The sequence below is a fragment of the Zootoca vivipara genome, chromosome 1 (genome assembly GCF_963506605.1).
Source record: "Zootoca vivipara chromosome 1, rZooViv1.1, whole genome shotgun sequence".
In the NCBI taxonomy this organism is placed as follows: Eukaryota; Metazoa; Chordata; class Lepidosauria; order Squamata; family Lacertidae; genus Zootoca; species Zootoca vivipara.
Genome location: NC_083276.1, coordinates 75,480,560 through 75,501,102, shown reverse-complemented (window position 1 = coordinate 75,501,102; position 20,543 = coordinate 75,480,560). Strand labels below are relative to the sequence as shown.

Here is a 20,543-nt window from a genome sequence, read left to right as displayed (position 1 = left end):
CCACTGTATAAAGAACACATGATACATCAGACATCGCTTTGACAACTGACAAGAGGGCATTCCACAGGGCAGGAGCCACTACCCAGAAGGCCCTCTCCCTGATTCCCTGTAACTTCACTTCTTGCAGTGAGGGAACCACCAGAAGGCCCTCAGTGTCCAGGCTGAACGATAGAGGTGGAGACACTCCTTCAGGTATACAAGGGTGCGAATGTTTAGGGCTTTAAGGGTCAACACCAACACTTTGAATTGTGCTTGAAAACATATTGGGAGCCATATTTTAGGACCAGTGTTATATGGTCCCAGCAGTCACTACAAGTCACCAGTCTGGCAGCCACATTCTGGATTAATTGCAGTTTCGGAGTCAGCTTCAAAGGAAGCCCTAGTACAAAGTCAGGTCTATGAATTTCAATAGGTCTACTCTGAATAAAACTTAGTTAACTATCATCCAATGTAATCATTTGCAACTAGCTGCTCACAAAAGGAAAATGGTAAGACTCAAGTAGTCAGCCTCTGACTACTACAACCTACTGTAAATACAGAAAAACAATGCACATCCATAGATTGGAAGAGATATGATTAACTTAGCTGTGACAAGAGCACACACCACAGTTAATCCTTGGGCTCACATATTTCCCTCTTCTTCATGAGCAGCCTTTAAGGTTCCTCCACTTGCACATGAAATAGAAGGGAATGCCTCATTGCCTGTATAATGTTATGTGATGGGTTAGCATCAAATCTGCCTGGGTTTCTATTCACTATAACAGCAAAATAAAACCTAGCTTAGTATAGTTGAGATTGTTTTCATCTCTGAATAGGTTCAAAAAGCAGGGAAACATATAGGCTTCCAGTTTTGCCACTTCTACTTTAATGTGCCGGGTGGGTTTCAAGAGTCTCACCTGCAGCTACTCCATAAGCTCCAGCTCAACATCTTGCCATAGACAAGCTGCTCAATTTCCAGGACAAAAGAAATGAATAATAATGTTGGCCAGTTCTAACATCCATACCCCTCCACTATACCAAATCACCAGGCAAGGTCAGATTTCTCAAGGCCCGGTCTTTGAAGCTTTCTTTACTGTCAGGGAGACTCCCTACAAGGAGACTCCCCCCTCCCCCCCCCCCCCGTCATCCTGACCAGCACTTCGCCCAGTGATAGCACAAGCAGCGAGTCAGGAGGAGGGAATGAGGAATGGAGTGGAATGGAGAGAGGGCTCAGTGACGTGTCTGAGCCTTAGCACCGCTCTGGGGAACAGAGCAGGCAGGAAGGGCTCAGCGATACGTCAAAGCCTTGGCACTGCTCTGGTCGAGGGACAGCGGATGAGGGCCTCAGCAAGACGCCAGAGCCCAGGCGCCACCCCAGCCAGCAAGAGGCGAGACCTTTCCTTCCGGCGCCTGAATTGAGGCGCGCGCCCACACGTGGGGCTTAGGGGAGGCGTTTCAGGGTGCCCAGGCTTTTGCGCTGGCCCAGAAGCAGAGGGAAGCCATTGCCAGGTTCTGAAAGTGACTAGGTGGTCATGTTTTCTGCTATCTCTGCACTGTAAATAGTATGCACAATAAAACTCTTAAAGACAGTGTGGACTGGAGCGTCTTTACTCGAGAGTAGCCGCAACAACCCCCTGACATTTACTAAGATGCAAGCTTACCTGCAGTTAGTTTACTTAAATGGCTTCTAACAGCAATCACTACAATTGTCCAGAATGGAAGCTTATTCCTGTATATTCAGATCTTTCACTTCTACACAAAGTTTGGAATCCTTATTCTTCTCTAGATCTATCCACTCTGTACATGATTATTAAATATTGATAATAAGATCAGCAAATCTTAGTTATAGTAGAAAATGATCCCTTCATAACTGTCAAGTTCTCCCTTTTTTTTAAAGGGAAATTCCCTTATGTTGAATAGGCTTCCTCGCGAGAAAAGGGAAAACTTGACAGCTATGGATCCCTTGAGTGTTTCAGGTACACATCTTTGTTTTCTGTTTTAGGTAGTCGGTAGTATTTGTGTGACTAAGAACTGGACTCCACTGCCTTTGGCTAATTTGAAAAAAAAAATGCTAGTGCTATTGTTCATGTGACTACTTATCCCAAATTTTAAAAAGAGAGAATAATCAGAGCCCAATTAACCTGGAGTTTTCTCCCTTTCAGACCACTTCAGCATGATTACTACCATCAGTATATAAATGTTGGGAACACAAACGAGATAGCATTAATCTACGATAAACCTTCCAATAGTTTCAGATCCCTCCCTTAACTTGCCATGGCTAAAGAAAAAAATATGATCCTCTAAAAAGATCAGTGAATAACAGAGTTATCACAATACTGCCACTGTGTGGATAATACTAAGAACAGCACATCATATTTCAAGTAGCAAAATCCAGTTTTGTTTGGGTAGGAAACAATAACATAATTTTCCTCTAAACGTAATTATGACATGAACTAGCATGCCCGGGGTTAGAAACAAATAATGTTTGTTGAGACTGTCATTCTTCACATCCAGCACTCCCCCAGAGTGCATGGAACCAGATGCATTGATCCGAGTTCAGAAACCCTGTGAATATAACTGCTCTGAACTCAATTGCAAGTAACTAAGATAGATTTCATGCATTTTGAGCCTCTCTCCTATTTTTGATGCACATGTATGAAATACAGAAATGCAGTTCTACACAAATTTGTATCGTGATTCCATGTTTTTAAAACAGATTGATAGCCATGTGGGAATGTGAATTTACAAACTCATTTCCTGCATTATTTGTGCCGCATCTGAACAAATGTGTTATCTTTTTTCTCTCCATAGAGTAGTTGTACACATTTGGGTATGGCTTTTTCATATTTCAAGCTTTGTTGAAGCATGGCAGGGAAGCCTTATCATTCATATATGCAGATTTCCTTCACCATCTCCCCTCTCTGCACTCCAATGAAACTGACATGATCACCAGGGAAAGGCTTGTCAGACTCCAGGCAGTAAAATGTGCTAATTCAGAGTCTTGTGTAAATACAAGCAGCTTGTCATTGCAGCTGGAGTCAAGAGGACAAGAGGGCTGAACTGCTCTCTGTAAGGCAGCGTTTCTCAACCGCTGTTCCGCGGCACAGTACTGTGCCGCCCGACGCTGGCTGGTGTGCTGCGACGCCTGGCGGCCGCCAATCTTTCACAAGGCATTCCTCCCTGCAGGGAAAGAAAACAGGAGCAGCTTACTCGCATGTAAGCGGCTGCCGCTTGCTTTCCGTGCAGGAAGAGGGGACACGCGGGGCTTTCCTCCCTGCAGGGAAAGAATGCAGCAGCCGCTTACTCGCATGTAAGCAGCTACGGCTTTCTTTCAGTCCAGGGAGAGGGGATGCACGGGGCTTTTCTCCCTCACGGAGCTTTCCTCCCTCCTCCCTTGCAGAGCTTTCCAGCTTTCCTCCCTCCTCCCTCCTCCGTGCAGGGAAATAAAGCGGCACCCGTTTACGCACGTGTAAGCAACTGCCGCTTTATTTCCCTGCAGCTTCTTTCTTTCTCTCCCCACCCCCACTCGCCTCGGTGCCTGGAACAATATAGTGCGAGTGGAGCCGGCTCTGGGCTGTGCTCCCTCCCCTTCTCCCTCTCTCCACCTCTCCTCCCCTCCCTCCGAATGAAATCTACCTTAGCATGCCTGCAAGTAAGTGCATTTAAACATCTGTGCATTTAAGCACTGTTGTCTCTCTTTTGGCTTCATTTACTGGTATTTAAAAAGCGGGGAGAGGAAGAGATACAGAATAAATTACAGTCATAATTATATAGTCAATATAGGGCGGCACAGAGTTAAATTTTTTAACTTTTTTAATGGTGGTGTGCCTCGTGATTTTTTTCATGGAACAAGTGTGCCGTGGCCCAAAAAAGCTTGAGAAACACTGCTGTAAGGATTCTGATGGTGCTGGCAAAGTCCCAGAAATCTGATGTGGCGGCAAATTTTGGGACAGTGGCTTGAATGTTTAAATTGCAAACTTCCACCTATACTCAACCTGTATCATTACAGGGAGCCACAGGAGCGGGGAGTGCTGTTGTGCTTGGCATAGCTGCCAAGTCTCCCGTTTTCCCCGGGAAATCCCCGTTTTCCCAGCTGTCACTTCTGAGCATGCTCCGCCCAGTTCCAAAATGGCGGCAGCGCTACTTCCGGTCTGCTATTTCCGGCCCGGTCCCTTATTTCTCTGACAGCAACTTGGCAGGTATGGTGCTTGGGTCATGCTTGCAGGTTTCCCATCTGGGTAGCCACTGTGAGAACAGGTTGCTGGACTAGACGGGCCATTGACATTATCCAGCAGGCTCTTCTTATGTTCTTCTATATATGCAAATGCTGCAAAATGCCACAAGTCTTCTGTGACCTCATCCAAAGGAAACCAACCACAGGTAACCGTTGGAAATCCTGAAACTTCTCACTTCTTGGCAAAATGGGGTGCTCTAGAGACTGATTTCAGTATTGCTTCCTAAGGGCTTGCTTGGGAAGTGACTCTACCAAACAAGAACTGCTTCCTGTTTAGCTTCTTAGCTAGCAAATAGGTCTCAGCACAAAAAGGGCACATGCCCCAAAGTCCTCTTTCTCTTATGGCTATTAGATGAAAGTAGAAATTTTTACTACTCACCTGACTTTCAATGGTGTCTGGTTGTGACACTGAAGTTTTACCTGTTATACTTTCTTTGCCTTTTTAATTTCTGGTTAATTTTGTTTGGAATGTTTGACCTGGTTTCAGGATTACATAGATTTGGAGTATTATTGCACACCACACTGGGGGTCCCGAATCAAATCATATTAACAACTTGAGCAACTTCCGCTCCCTGCCTCCAAAAACAGTACATTTTTCCCTTCAGTAGGGTAATAACGCGACCCCACGCTCAAAGAACTGGCATGATCTACCTACACTGATGATGCAGCTAATCTATCGCTCACCTTCCCTGAAAAAAGCTTTTGAAAACATTGTGATCTTGATAAAATCCCACTGTCAGGTCTAAGAGCCACATTAAGGCAAAGGGATTACACCTATGGTACTTAATGATTGTTTTTCCTCTGGCATCAGCAGACACCACCAACAATACTCATTTAAGCAAGGTGACAGGCCTTTTTGCAACCTGAAATTGTTGGACAAACAGCAATCAGGAGATCAATGCTAATCTTGACTATAAACACCTAGGATTTCTTTGTTGACGTCTCTACCATTAAGAACAAAGAATTGCTGGGGCCAGATCTGACAAGCAAAAAGGAGGGAAGAAACAAGGCAATGTGACAGTGGGAAAGAAGGCAGAAAGCCGATGCATTTATCATTTTGCTTAAAATAATTTCCCCATACCCTCTTGTTGATGCCTTCCCGTGTTACCTGATTTCACAGATAACCACAAAATTAGTGGTAACCAGTTTGCACATGAAAAGTGGGGGGTGACTGTCATTTCAGGGTCCTACAGGAGGCATTGCAGCATATCTCTTTCCCATGATGCTCTAATAGTTTGGGGATATTTAGGCTACATGGATAAAGAGTCCAAGAGACATCATCTTTCCAGGCAACCATTACTCTAACTCCTACAATCACAGCTGTGGATTCCTAAAATGTGCCCTAGATTTTCCTGGTGCAGCACACACTGAAATAGTCACCACACAACAGTAAACATCAGAAAAGACCCTTAGTGGTATCTACTCTGTCAAGTTTCTTGACCGTAATTTACTTACACAGTACTCCTAAGCATGTTTTCTTTTGAATGAATCCTATTAAATCGTCAGTGAAACTCGACATACAAAAAAAAAAAATAGCATCTTGAAAATCCTGGACTTACGTTTGCTTCTGATTTCCTAGCTGACTCCAAACTTCAGCCACAAAGCCATCAAAATTCTCATTCTAAAATAATGAAAACATTGGAGATTGTAAATTTACAATGGAACCTCGTGTTACGTACTCTCCTCCTTGCGAACACTGCGGGTTACGAGCTCCACTAACCCAGAAGTAGATGCTCCTTGTTGTGAACTTTGCTCTGGGATGCGAGTGGAAGTCGCATGGCAGAAGCGGGAGGCGCCATTAGCAAAAGCGTGCCTCATGTTACGAGCAGTTTCAGGTTACAAACGGACCTCCAGAATGAATTAAGTCAGGCATCCCCAAACTGTGGCCCTCCAGATGTTTTGGCCTACAACTCCCGTGATCCCTGGCTAACAGGACCAATGGTCAGGGATGATGGGACTTGTAGTCCAAAACATCTGGAGGGCCGAAATTTGGGGATGCCTGGATTAAGTTAATAACCAGAGATACCACTGTATTCTGAACAAATATCATTGTGGTTATTACTTTTGATGTTGAAAGTTTAAACATCTCATGAAAAGAATCCTGCCTTTGCCTCTTAATGCTTTGATCAGGTGTAGGTTATTCCTTTTCTGCTGCTGCTGTTTCGCCATTTAATTAGAATGCCTGTGCTTACTGGTTTTGTTTTAAGCTATGTTGCTATTTCATTAGTTTGCTTACCTGGACATCATCATGTAAAATGGCTGTTTATGCAGTTTTTATAAATAAGGCAATAGATTTTAAACACAACCATGCTGCCCACATATAAATTACAGTATCACATCAAACTGCTTTGAGGTCTTTTTTTACAATCATGGTGAATTAAATAATAAATAAAATATCAGTATGCACTGTGTCACCTAGGGATTTTTATGTAAACACAATTCACAGCCCCTGAGTTTAAACATGCTAGCATTTAGCCCTCCTTTTCACCCACATGCTATTGAGCACTAACAACACATTAAAAAAATTACTTCCACATTTAAGAATCAAGCTTCCTTTATTCACTCCTGTTTGTAATATATAAAACCTGTTTGTGACATCTAAGCCAGAATTAATTCACTAACCCTGATACGTCATCAATAATTTTAAAAAGCCACATTAAAAAGCCACTAGCTCTTTATTTTTCAGAGATAGGCTTAAGATACCTTGGCTATTTGGATCAGGTTGCTAGAAAGCTCTTCTATCTCATCTTCACTGACAAAGACACTCTCAAAGTCATGGTAAGTCCAGCCTTCAAACAAAAGTCGTGGAACTGAAAAAATACAGAAAGGGAGAAAGAGAGACTATTAATTTTCTACGCTATTAGGAAAACTGCTGTGGCATGCTCTCTTGAAATACGTATTCCACTCCTTCTCCACTACTAAAACTTGCTCCATCCTTATTAATGTACTTCAGGTGGAAATATGTGACCAGGATGGAGAAACTGTGATCCCACCAGCTGTTGTTGGACTCTATCAGCCCCCATCACCACAGCCAATGGTCAGGGGTGACATGAGTTGCAGTCCTAACAAAATCTAGATGACACAAGTCTTCCATCCCTGGTATGTGGCACCTGTATAGCAAATTACTCCCTTTCAGCATAAACATTTGGAGCTCGGTGTGGCTGCCCATATGCACCAAGACTTCAAATCATGTCCCCTTTTACCTCAAATTTTGGGGTACAGGTAAGGAGAAGCTAAGCAATTTTGTGGAGTAGGAACACGTTCTTCCATTAATCTTCCGTGGGAAACTGATTTCTGGGTCAGGATAAACATCAGAACCCAGCAAGTGTACGGTAAGTGGATAGGAAGCTACAGCTGATGCCAGTGAAGGCACAGGAATGGGGTGCTGAAAGGGCAGAGGAGGGCTAGCCAAGGATCCAATGCTGGTCCATCTTGTGGAAAGGAGTCTGATCCAGGCCCACCCGCTGCACCATCATGGAGCTTGTGAAACAAAAAAGAACACATTTGAGCATCCCACACGTAGGTGAAATCTACACACATATAAAAAATGCTGTGAAAATGCTTTTTTAATTTTTTTAATGCATTGAAATTGCCATAGCTCACTGTTGCCATCTAGTGTCACATTTCTATATTGTACTTTACAACACACTTAAAACATTTTATTTGCAGCTGCATAGCTGAGTCCACACACATCTCCCCTGCTCAGGGCTTTTACAGTGGTGATAAACCTGCTGCTTCATTCCACCCTGCTGCTCTTGAATGTGTGATATATGGGATTAGCCACATACAATTTTCCATTGTGCTAAAAAGAGAGAGGACAGAAAGCCTACTCCTTTGCTTTTTTATTTTTTTAAAAAAGCCTGGCAACTCTTTGATCTGCATTTCCTCTTATATACAACTAGGGTGGTCTGGGACCTATCAGTGAGAAAGCAGAGATTTTAGGAGGGTAGGAAATGGATGAGGGGTGTAATTTTTCCTTTCCCCATTCCTGAAATCCCTCTATCACCACCCTGGTGATCCCCAGGCTGCACTACAAGACTCTTGTTCCAGGCTGACTGAATGACTTCTGTTAACACTGGCAGCATTTTGTTGTGAATCCCCAGCGGCCGATTACAATTTCCCAACTACAAAGGCAGCAGGAAAATAGACCCAGGCATTATAAAGAATTTGGCTAAGGCAGATGAGTGCAGGAACCCAGAATAGTATGACACAATTAAAATTAATGCTTCCGAAGTTGCCCTCCAAGAATGGGTTCAATTTGTGCCAAACTCACATTTCAAAAATTACAAACATTAAGAGCCCTACTGGATCTGATGAAGGATCTATCTGGTTCAGCAGCTTGTCTTCCAGCTAAAGGCCCATGGAAAGACTGCAGGCAGAACACGAGGGCAATAGGGAGCCAGGACCCATTGGGGCTAAAAATAATAGAACTGTAGACTTGGAAGGGGCCTTGAGGGTCACCTAGCTCAACCCCCTGCAAAATATGGAAGCTTTTCTACAAAGTCACCTATTTTGATGTTTTTGGCATTCTTCTTCACTTCTTTCATCCAACCTGTTAATAGAAAACATGAAGACAAATATGAACCGGTCTAATCACAAAGTGCCACATTTTCAAACACAAATATGTCTTTTATAATTTTTCTACTGTGTGACTGTCAAAGAAATAATGGTTAAATGGATCATGGTATAAAAATCAATGGTCTCTACGCCGTCAAATATGTATTAACCATTAAGCAACCATGTGTTGCAAGCCCAGAGTAACACATATGCACATGTGCTCCACTCACCCTGGTCATTTCTGCATTTGGCCCATTCAGGAAGGTAAACATTAACACAGCTTTGGGATTATTCAAAGCAGAAAGCAGCATACCAAGGTTCCTCACTGCAAGGCATCAGCCTTCAAGCACTGGGTGCCACTGGGCCAACCTACAGCACCTGACAGATTGCTTACTGCCAAGTCACTACAGACAGTAATGATCTCACATGCAGCGTCATGCAAACTGACCACCAGCTGGAAATGGTCGGCTGTGATTGCATAAGCAAATAATGGCCGGATCTCCTTAATTTCAATAGATTGACTCATATAGACTCATATATATTCTCTGTTTTTAAACTGTATTAAGTCTCAATGTCAATTTGTAAAACTGTATTTTCCCCCACTGGGTATTATAGTTGGAAATTTTATGTTACAGTGGAAATTTGCAAATATCAACATTCACATATGAATGCCGAGAATCCCTGCCAAATTTTGTGAATACCCGAGAATTCAGAGATGCATTTGTGTCACTGTTCATTTTAGGGGCGACTGCTACAATGCAGCCAAACCAGAATCACACTCAGATGTGGGAGGTATCAGCACACTTGCAGGAGGACCCCAAGTCTGCAGAAGTGCAAACGCACTTTTAGAGAGAGGGGAACCAAACAGCCCAATAACCAAGTATACTCTGTGGACACGAACTGCTGACTGACTGGGTGAGTGAGGGGTAGGAAATGGAATGAAATGGAGTGGCTGGAAACTAGAACAGGAGCACTCCCTACTGCAATTGTCATAGAGCAGGCCTGTCAGGAACCACATAGTTTAAAGTTGGAGTTAATTCTTTATTAGCAAAAACACAGTTTCCACTGACTTGCATGAGTGTCATGCCTAATGAGCACAGCAGCTCATTCCTGGTGGGTTTTACTCCATGAAATCAGTTGCTGATAGTAAAGGTCCCTGCCTCCCCACAGCTGTCTGTCTCCTCCTCTCCAGGGCTTTTTCCAAGCAATGGGAGACTGCACTTGTGTGCAGTCAATCTCTCCTCCACCCTTTTCACACGTCTCTAGCTTCGGGGAAACAGGGGAGAGTGGAGCTTGTTGCAGCAGGAACAGGAGACACATGTCACTCTTCACCAGCCTGACTCATCTCTGCCTTTTCACCTCCCACTCGCCAGCTCTGGCTTCTGATCCTTTACTTCTCTCTGCTATAGCTCACCAAGCCGTTACCTCTTCCACTTCCTACATCTCTTCCCAGTCTTCTCCGTCTGACCACTCATTGTTGTCCCATCATCTCTCCCGGGGCTCTAGACCTTCTTCCCTTGGTGGTTCCCCAGCTGATTCCTCCCTCCATTCCTCTGCATCCATGACAGCAACATTTTGTTGCAGGTCATACTTGCTCCTTTTAACAGCAGTCTCAGGTGGTTGAGTTTCAACAGGAACAGAGCCAAAACAGAATCACCGAGACACAAGTGAGAGATATCAAGACGCTCAGGTGAAACCCACCACATGCAGAAATAACAAACATATTTTAATGGGGGGATCCCAAGCAGGGGTGTCTGACTGCAAATATTCTCAAAATTCATGGATGGTGAGACTTCACACAAGAATGTCAAAGTTACTACAATTTTCAGGCATTCAGCATGCTTGTATATGCACCTATCTTAGCTTTTTTTGTTTGCTACTACATGCATCCAATGAAATGGGGAATGGCCTGAAAAGACTCGCATCACAATAAAATGTTCAAGGTGCTGTAAAAGACTTTTTGCCTCTGAATGAATTCAGCATCAGAGTTATAATTGGGAGTTCCTAGCTCAAGCCAACATGCTGGATTATGACAGAGTTAAAGCATACTTTTGTGTTACAGAGAATGCATCCAGTTATTCTATCAAATTTTCTGCCATGGAAGGAAAACAAAATGCATGTTAACACTGGAAAGCCAAACAGCAAATGCACTAGACACAGATCATGGGCCATGGAATATCAAGCACAAAAGGAAACCTTGGTCAGCATCATGGAGCCCTGTCACCTGGAACCTCTCCTTGCCCCTTCTCTTCACCTGCAACCAGACTGGCGAGATAGTGGTAAATTTGCTTCCAAATATCTTAGCAATGTCATAGCCATGGCCGTTCCACTGGAAAAGGGAGGAGGAAAAGGTATTAGGGCAAAATCCATCACAAACCACATTATCCACCACCTAGAATTGTATTAAATGCAGGGAAGAGGTCAATGGTCCCAATTTCAGCTCAGAACCTCCATTTCCAGCAGCTAGCCCAATATATTTTCTGGTTTGAGGCAAAGGACAAGGTGACCTTGTTCCTCACCACCTAGGCCACTTTTATGTACTGGAGAGGCAGTTGTAGTTTACTTAAATGCCGACTGCTCCGAAAGTACTCTCCATTGCACCCAAGGGTAGTTTAGATGGTTCAATACATGTTTGGCACACACAGATCTGCTCTGCAACAGAGGGGGATAGCCAGGCGGCTTGGCAGAAAGGGCTAGGTGGGAAGGATGCCCCTGTGGCCCACAATCACCTGCCACCCGAGCCAACGACCCTACTCCGCCTAATGGCAGATCAAGCCCCAAATTTTATTCGAAAGAGAGAGCGGGAAAACCCACATATATACACACAAAGCCACAAACCATGCAACAGGTACCAGCATTCCTACAATTAGCTGCATCCCAACTTTTTCATTCTCTCAGTACTTACAGGTGTTATGTAGCCCAAAACATCTCCCCCAAAGTGTCGTTCTCGTGCTTTTTTGGCACAGTAGCTTTTGTGCTCCAGAATAATATCCTTCGTCTTTAAATCAGTAGAAACCAGGCCACGGTCTTGCACTCTTTTATCTGAATAGTGAGTCTGCCAACAAACCATTATCGTAGATTTAATTACAACTAAAGAAAACATCCATGTTCAGAAGCAGTCTACTCCTAAATACCACTGTAAATGTTTTATTGTGCCCCAGATATAATGGAAGCAGCCAGTCTTGTTTAATCATGCCTGTCTAATTCACATGCACAGTACGATGTGGAATGGGGTATGAAAAGGGGTGTGTAGATAAGAGAAATAAACTCAACCATCCCACCCACCTTTCCCCCCTGTCCAGCCCCATGTTAAAACTAGAGTCACACCCACCTCTCAATTTACACATGAGTCGGGGATAGTTCAGGGAGTTTGGCTCCAATTTATTTTTGCAATATTCAGTCACCTTATAGGCAAATGTTAACACCACTACGTCAGAGTACAAAATCCCCCAGTGTCCAATATGAATCTTTGCAAAAATTCCAAGCCATCAAGCAGCTTCTCCTACCTTTTCCTCCAGGGTTTTTGAGGCAGTTTTTTTAGTGTCTGTCTTCGACAACGTAGCATTAGCCACCTGAGAAGCCAGGGCAAACACAAGAAGGCTGATTGCGATCCATCTCATGACAGCTTGAGCTATTCCCGTCACCTCTAATTTCTTTAATGAGGAAGATAAAAAAATAAAAATAAAATGAGTTTGTGAGACGACAACCCTACTTGAGAATAATAAGAGTAGTTGTTGCCAAAAGAATGTTCTTCAGTGGCAGAGCACATGTATGCCAGGTTCTGTAAAATTAATAAGGATCTCAGTGAAAAGAGGAGGGGAGTGCCACAGAGACCCAATGCCAGGGGGATGGAGACCAGGGATGGGGAAACCTGTGACCCTCCAAGTGCTGTTGGCCCACTTTACCCCTGAGCCCCCTTTCTCTGCCATTTCCTCTCCCTATTATTCCCCTCCTTGTCAAATGCATTAAATTAGGTTGGGGGTCGCATATGGCCCTTGATGCACAGGCTCCCTTCTTCTGCTTTAGGGCAACTTTGTATATTCATAACCGAAATGCTAGCCGGCATTGGCTGCCAGTTCATTTCCAGGCTCAATATGGCTGGAGTATAAATAATGGGTGGAGTATAAATAATAATTTTTTAACTATTATTAATATAATAATTTAAGGTGCTCAATCTAGTGTTTGAAACCCTAAATGACTTAGGTCCCAAATACATGAAATAACACCTCCTTCCCATCATCCCTAGCTAACAGGACTAGTGGTCAGGGATGGTGGGAATTGTAGTCCCAAAACATCTGGAGGGCCGAGTTTGGGGATGCCTGCTACAGGCCCTCCCAAGGACCGCCTCTCCCTATACGAACTGATACAGACTCTGCAATCATCATCTGAGGCGGCTCTGCAATCATCTTAATGTGCCCTCCCGCCGCTGCCGCCGCCACCACCACGAGAGATCCAGAGGGTGCCAATACAAGAATGGGCCATTTCTATGGTGGCTTGCCGCTTGTGGGTTGCTCTCAAGGAGGCTTGCTTGGCACCTTTGTTACATATATTAAGGCACCAGGGGAAAAAACCATTCTTCTCCCAGGCCTTTGATTAATTAAACAATCTATGGCCTTTTAAACTGTTGGGGAGGGGTGATGAAGTTTTTGTTTGTTATTATGGTATTTTGTAGGGGAAGGATTATATTGTAAACCGCCCTGTGTTCTCTGGATGAAGAGTGGTTTAGAAATTTAATTGGTGAAGGGTAATAAATGTAATAATTATAAATAAAGTAACAACAACAGCTGATGGGGGGAAATTAACATTTGTCATTGTTGGGAAAGAATGTTTGCCTGCAACTCCTACACTACATGGGACACAACTGCAGTTCCTATAGTGGTGTCAAAACAACCCATCAGATTGTAATTTTCCTAAATGTACTGTACAAGGTGGCTCTAATGCACTCTTTAAGGTATATTATTAGTGGTGGTTGCAATGCCCACCCTGCTTCCAAAGTATTTACATTTTAATTTATCCAAAGCAAACTAGGTGAGGCTGGGGTAAATTTATAGAGGCCATTACTCTGGGAATGCCAGGGCTGTCCTTAATGTATCCAGCATTAGCCTAAGGAGAGAATTTATCTGCTCTTTAGCATATAATACAACTAATAAATAAAACAAGCTTGTTTTAGCTGCGAATTATCCTGCCATGCTTGCCTGCCAAATTCAATAGCCTTAAAGCTTCTTCTCAGAAATTGTGTAGCCCTCCAGGTCACAAATCAATGAAATAATTACATCTGTTACCCTTGAAGGTACCATAAGGGTGTTGGTTTTGCTGCAACAGACTAACCTGGTTAATCCTTTGGAAATTATAGGCTTTTTTATGGGCATCAGATACTACTCGATGAAGACTTGCAACTGTTAGCTGATTAATCAGTTAAGGCGATTATGAAAAATAAAAATCTGATTGGCAAAAGGTGCCATCTAGCAAGTCATCGGATGTTTAATTTTAAAAAATAAATTTTTACCAAAAGTGCTAATATAAATTGTCAATTTCAAACACTACTATTGATGAGTCATTCTCTCCTTCATGGGAGAGGTGGAAATGCCTTTTCCAATACACCTGCTACCACGACATGTGTATTATCTAAAATCAATGGAAGTATTCAGGGAAGGGCCAAAGTTCAGTGGAGCATCTGCTTTGCATGCATAGAGTCCCTGGTTCAATCCCCAGCATCTCTAAGTTGGGCAATGAGAAACCTGTCTGAAACGCCTGGACAGCTGCTGCCAGTCAGTGTAGACAATATTGGGCTAGTGGAACAATGGCCTGACTAGGTAGAAGACTGCTTCCTATGTTCCTGTGTAGCCCCTGGCCTCTACATATGGGGTTGAGAAACACCCTTGCCTGAAAGTCTGTAGACAGTATGAAGTTTGATAGACTAAAGAACCACCTTTGTTGGATACAACCCATGAGTTTTAGTTTACTTTAAATATGCAAATGAGAAAAACAAGAATTCTACCGGGGGGGGGTGAATAGGAACATACCGTAGAAAGTTGGTGCTCATGCACCAGAACTTCCCCTTCCTCCACCTCCACAGAGAATAGATCGGGGTGAGGGAAGTTTCATTGATTCTGCAAGAAGAAGTCCATGCCCAAACTCAACATGATTAATGTTTATTCCTATTCCATTGCCCCACCACAGAAATGCGTTCTGGACAGCCTACAGATGCTGTTCACCTACACTTTCAGAATCTGTTTTGTAATTGTTACTAATGTGCACACACTTGAGTAAACAGATAAACAATGTATCTGAAAACAGAAGTTTAGGCTGGGAGATAATATTGAGGGCAGACAGGATGAATTTAGTTATTTGACAGTGAACAATCCAAGAAAAACAAATTATGCCCGAGAACAAAATCCATGAGGATTTTGCTGGAGGGATTTATTATACATATTCATCTCTCACCTTACCATGAATCACACCCAAGGCAGCTAACAGCAATAAATTGGGTCCGGCAGCTCACTGGCAGTTAGTGCAGCTGTGCTCTCAGGACCAGTGAGATATGGTGCCACCAGGCTGCCCCAGTCACCAACCCAGCAGCCGTATTCCAAATATTATTCATGAACACTTTTCCACAGAGACTTTACTCTTAACAGTGCAATCCTACACAGGTCTGCTGAGTTCAATGGGGACTTACTCTCAAATAAATGTGCATGAGATTGCAGCCTTAATCACGCTGTTGCTTCACTCAAAGTGTCTTCTCCCCTCACGGTTATCTCTGCAGGCAAAGTGGGAAACCTTATTCCTCTCACTTCACCTGCCTTTACATCATGGCTTCTGTGAGGACAAGTTCTGCCTCACTAACTTTTTTGAGTTCTCCGAGAGTATCAAAAAGTATATGGACAGAGTGAGGGGTGTAAGAAATAGGGTCTCCCCAAGGATTGGTACTGTGACCGGCACTTCTTTAACTTGCTCATTAATGATCTGGACTTAGGGGTAAGTATTCTGGTGGCTTTGTTTGGAAATACCAAATTGTTCACTGTATGATTGCAGAAGGATTGCAAGGTGCTCCAAAAGGAGCTCTCCACATTGGGTCAATGGATATTAAAATGGCAAATGCAATTCAATGTATAACTGTGAAGAGATGCACACTGGAGCAAAAGAGACAGATTTCTCTCTCTCTCTCTCTCTCTCTCTCACACACACACACACACACACACACTCACACACAAAATATGAGTGTGGGGTCTTAACTGATGGTGACTGACAAGGTAAGAGAAATTAGAATCATGGCGGATAGTTATAATTAAGATGCTGGCCCAGTGCATGGCAGCTGTGAAAAAGGCAAATTTCATGCTAGAGATCATTAGGAAAGGGATTGACAATAAAACTGCCAGTATAATAAAGCCATTACTATACAAATCTATGGTGCAACTGCACTTGGAATACTTTGTCCAGTTCAGAGCAACCATAATTATCATGGGGTTCTGACAATTCCCCTATGTATAATCTATGTATAATAGTCGAATCCAAGAGCAATCTATGGAGCTGCATGATGGAAGTTCAAGGAGAGACAAAAGTACTTCACACAGAGCATGGTTGAACTATGGCATTTGCACCCACTAGGTACCGTATAGTGAAAGCTGTCAACAGCTTTAAAACAGGGCTGGACAAATTCACAAAGGATAAAGCCATCAGGGTGTGATAGCTGTGTGCATTACCTCCAGGACCAGAAGCAGTATACCTGCTGCTGGAAATCACCAAGCAAGTTGCCGACTTCCCACAGGCATCGAATAGCTGCCCACTCCGAGAACAGATTGTCCAACTAGATAGGCCTTTGGCCTGACCCAGCAACAGGGCTCTATTTACTATTTCCTTACTTCAGTAATTGTGAGCAGGGCTGGCCCAAGACACTTTGGCACCTGAGATGAACTCCCAAATGGCCCCCTGCTTCCCACCATGGAGGATGGGGTGAGGGAAGATTTACATCGAGAATGGCAAGCGGGGTGGCAGTCGCTTCATCTGGCCTCATGAGGGGGGGGGGCTCAGGGGGGCGGCCCTGATTGCTAGTCCCAAGCTGAAGGGGTGGCAGCTGCTACAGACGAGCAGACGTGGCTTGTGAGCTGGGAGTGCATAAGTGGAACTCAACCGACACAAATCCTACTAGGAAGGGAGAAAGTGTCGGATGCCGACGATGGTGCAGAGAAAATAAATGGAGATGAAACGCGACAGGAAGGACACAGGCGTCCGCAGTCCACCCCGAACCCCCCCCCCGCCAGTCTTAAATAAGGTGGCCGCCCGCGGATAGCAAGACGGAATTACGTCCGTATTACAAAGCAGCTCAGGGAGCCTCCTTCCCGCCTTTCGCCTCTTTAGCGCAGGATCCCGAAGCGGATCGCTCCCCATGATCCCGCGCTAGCTTAATCAGAGGCGCGTGACGGCTGCAGCTGCAGCTGCCCCAAGGACTCCAGGGCGAGGGGGAGAGCGCGGGGCGGGCGGGGGGCGCGCAGGCTGCCTCTCGGTCTCCCCTCCCACCTTGTCAGTGACTCGCGCTCGTGCCCTCGTTTTCCCTCTGCAAACCGGATCTTCTTCAACTCGGAAGTGAAAACGGAGGCTCGGGAGCCGCGTGGCGCACGCCTCTTAAAGGAGCCGCCTTGGCTGCAGGAGAGCGCTACTTCCCTCCCAAAGCGAGAAATGAGAGAGTGAGAGAGGCCGGGGCGCCCTGAGCCCCGTTTGGGGTTGCGGGAGGCAATCTTGTGCGCGCGAAACTCATTGAAACAAGCAGGACTAACTCCCGAGTCAGGGACAGGGAGCGTATAGTGATGCCTCGTCGTCACGCAGATAATCGCGCGGTCAAACATTACAATCACAAACTTCCCTTTCTTCCTTGGCCTGCAAAGCAAGGGAGCGCACGAGCCCGTCTCCCTGTTTCCTCGGGCGTAAAGTCCAGGTAGGCAACACACACCCGAGAAATAATGAAGCTTTACTGAACCTCTGCCGGGGTACACCAGCCTTCTCCAACCTGGCGCCCTCCACATCGTGCTTGGTATTACAACTCACAGCCGGCTGGGGCTGATGGGAGTTGTAGTCCGAACCATCTGGAGGGTACCAGCTTGGGGAAGGCTGGCGTGGGAAATGCAGATCAGACTCTGTATAATGAAGCTCGCTGCGTTCTCAAGCAAGTCTTGTCGATTTCCGCGGGGTTTCCTTCCAAATTACCGTAGAGAACATCCCAAAGGCATCTCTTAAATAGCCATGTTCGAACATGGCGGTTTCTGATCAACTTCCACAAGCGCTACTGGACTTTATTTCCCCTGAATCCAAGAATGTTGACCTTTACTCGGAAGTAGCTAACGGGGCTTCCTCCCAAGCAAGCAGCACAGCTTTGTTGCTCTGATGTTTATCTGGGTAGTAGATTATCAAATATAAATGGACAGAATTTTCTTCCTTTTAAGAATTGCGTGAGCTTTTTTCCTTTTCTCTCGTTTTGCCTTGCTTTTAGTGCCTATTGTAGTGGGAGGTTAAAATAAAACTTCCCATTTGTACACAATTTTTCAAAGATAGAGAGTATCCTTGTTTCATAATCTGAACATAAACATGAAAGTCCATTATATCTTTTTGCCTGCACCATGAATGCAGATTTCTGCATACTGTACATCTTACCCAGGGCTGTTTATTCCACACAAGTACAGAAATGAAACAGAATATGGTTCCTGAAAATCTCAAGTTGCCTATTTTCATTTTAAAGGAAGTATCTAGCTATTATGTAGCAACAAAGGTAAACAGTAAATGCCTAAAGAAATCTCAGAAAAGGAGGCGTGGATTTTCAACAGGCACAAAGTGGGGGTTTGTGTCCAGTGCAGCTGAGCAGAAGTGAAGTAAATTATGCAATAAAATAAAATAAAATAAATCTGATTTGTGCTGAATTTTTAACTTTGCATTAGCTCAGAGTATTTTCTTGCTTCATGGCTGGCTGCTTAATTGTTGCAGAAACAAAATATTTTGTCAACACTTAGACCAAAATATTTTGTACCTGAGAAACTGCAATGCTTAGCAGTGTTAGATTGCCACTTACTTTCAATAGGACTAATTCTGAGTAGACTGGTTAGGATTGTGCTGTTACCTACTACGTAATAATAATAATAGTTCTTTAAACTATGGTGTGATGCAAGTACAGGAAATCTCCCTTTTTCTAGCAGATATATCAGATAATGCAGCCTAAGATCTTTCAGCACATTAATCATGGGGCAGGGCATATAATAGTCTGCAAAAGCCCTAAATAAAACCGCACAGAGCAAAATGGTCACAGGGTGTCATTGCAATAACTGCCTCCCATTCCCTCCCTCCCACCACTCTGCTATATATGTGAATACTTCCTCTTACCCAAACAGCATTGCTGGGACACTCTGTTCCTTGGAATGGTAGGAACAGTTCCTCTCACGCAGGGCCGGCACCCACTCCACTGCAATTGTTGACCAAACACTTTGCCTTGCAGGATCACAGTCCCAACACATAGAGCAGAAGAAGCTACTCTTGCACATACACAGTTCAAGTACAATCCCCAAGGTCTCAATCACTGTAGTCTCCACATCCCTCCAGGGCGCTAAAGCACCAGCACTCAGGTGGCACCACTTACTTTCAGCTCACATCTCCTCACCTGTTTTGCAGCCAGGTTCAAGGACTTTGTGCTACAGCTGCTGCCTATTGCTCATTTGTTCTATAGCAGGGGTCCACAAACTAAGGCCCGGGGGCTGGATCTGGCCCAATCGCCTTCTAAATCCGGCCCGTGGACGGTCCGGGAATCAGCATGTTTTTACATGAGTAGAATGTGTCCTTTTATTTAAAATGCATCTCTGGGTTATTTGTGGGGCATAGGAATTTGTTCATATTTTTTTTCAAAATATAGTCCAGCCCCCCATTAGGTCTGAGGGACAGTGGACTGGCCCCCTGCTGAAAAAGTTTGCTGACCCCTGTTCTATAGGCTGCTCTCCCACAGATACACAATCTTCTCCCACACTCTGTTCCATGCAGGCCAGGAGACAGGCCCACCTTGTCACCAGCAAGGTGTGGGGTGGCTTTCAGTGGGTAGGAAACATGGGTGTTGGCAGGATTTTTGTTAGGAGGGGGCAGGACTTCTGTTTGGGGGGGCAGAACCGATGTGATTGGTCAGTTAAGTATTTCTATTGTTTTACTTGATTGGGGGGCAGCTGCCCCCCCCCCCCGGCTACACCCATGGTAGGAGAGGATATTTGCAATTTACCCTTCCAGGTGCCCATGTGTGAGAGTTTCAAAATCCCATCCTTGGCAGCAAAATTAGGAATTAGGCTTCAAAGTCTCCTTTGGTGCAAGTCCTGCTAACCAAGTAAGCTGGCGTCCCGCTTCTTACCCTGCTTAACAAAGAATAAGGCAACAACTTGTAAAGTAAGTTTAAAAATAAAATGTGATTACTTTATAATCAAGCATTGGTTCACAGCAAAGGCTGCACTCAATGCTGGTCATAGGAAGAGAGAAAAGAGAGGGACAGGAAGTACTATCTGCTCCTTCCTCTTTAGGCAAGGAGAAATTACATCACACAGAGACAACGCTACCAACTGTGTTTCTATGGTTTGACTATCTGCCTATCAGCAATACAGCTCTGTGGTATTACTCCCTTCTCATGCTAACAACTTGCAATAATATGCATTTGTTTGGTTTTGCTGCTAATGTCCCAGGCCGTGTTCAGGACGCTGCTGGTTGTTCCTCACTGAGGCTGCTAACCTACTTGCTCTTGTATCCTTGCTAGCTTCTTGATAGA

At 44.4% G+C, this 20,543-nt stretch overlaps 1 protein-coding gene across 5 annotated transcripts in view; it reads right to left on the bottom strand.

Annotated features, from left to right (window-relative positions):
- Window positions 1–18,037, bottom strand: part of CHID1 (chitinase domain containing 1) — a 104,334-nt gene extending 86,297 nt beyond the window's left edge. Inside the window, exons 1-8 of one of the 5 annotated variants that reach the window (XM_035121855.2) lie at window positions 16,471–17,232; window positions 14,794–14,880; window positions 12,277–12,423; window positions 11,676–11,825; window positions 10,967–11,099; window positions 8,721–8,765; window positions 6,917–7,023; window positions 5,773–5,834 (exon numbers count right to left, since the gene is read on the bottom strand). In XM_035121855.2, coding sequence (XP_034977746.1) covers window positions 5,773–5,834; window positions 6,917–7,023; window positions 8,721–8,765; window positions 10,967–11,099; window positions 11,676–11,825; window positions 12,277–12,390 — 611 coding nt within the window. In that variant the 5' untranslated portion in view covers window positions 12,391–12,423; window positions 14,794–14,880; window positions 16,471–17,232. Of the gene's footprint in view, window positions 1–5,772; window positions 5,835–6,916; window positions 7,024–8,720; window positions 8,766–10,966; window positions 11,100–11,675; window positions 11,826–12,276; window positions 12,424–14,793; window positions 14,881–15,446; window positions 16,448–16,470; window positions 17,233–17,284; window positions 17,367–17,968 lie in introns of those variants that run through there. The other 4 variants (XM_035121831.2, XM_035121844.2, XM_035121864.2 and 1 more) reach the window with 4 other exon arrangements.
- Window positions 18,038–20,543: the final 2,506 nt, after the last annotated feature.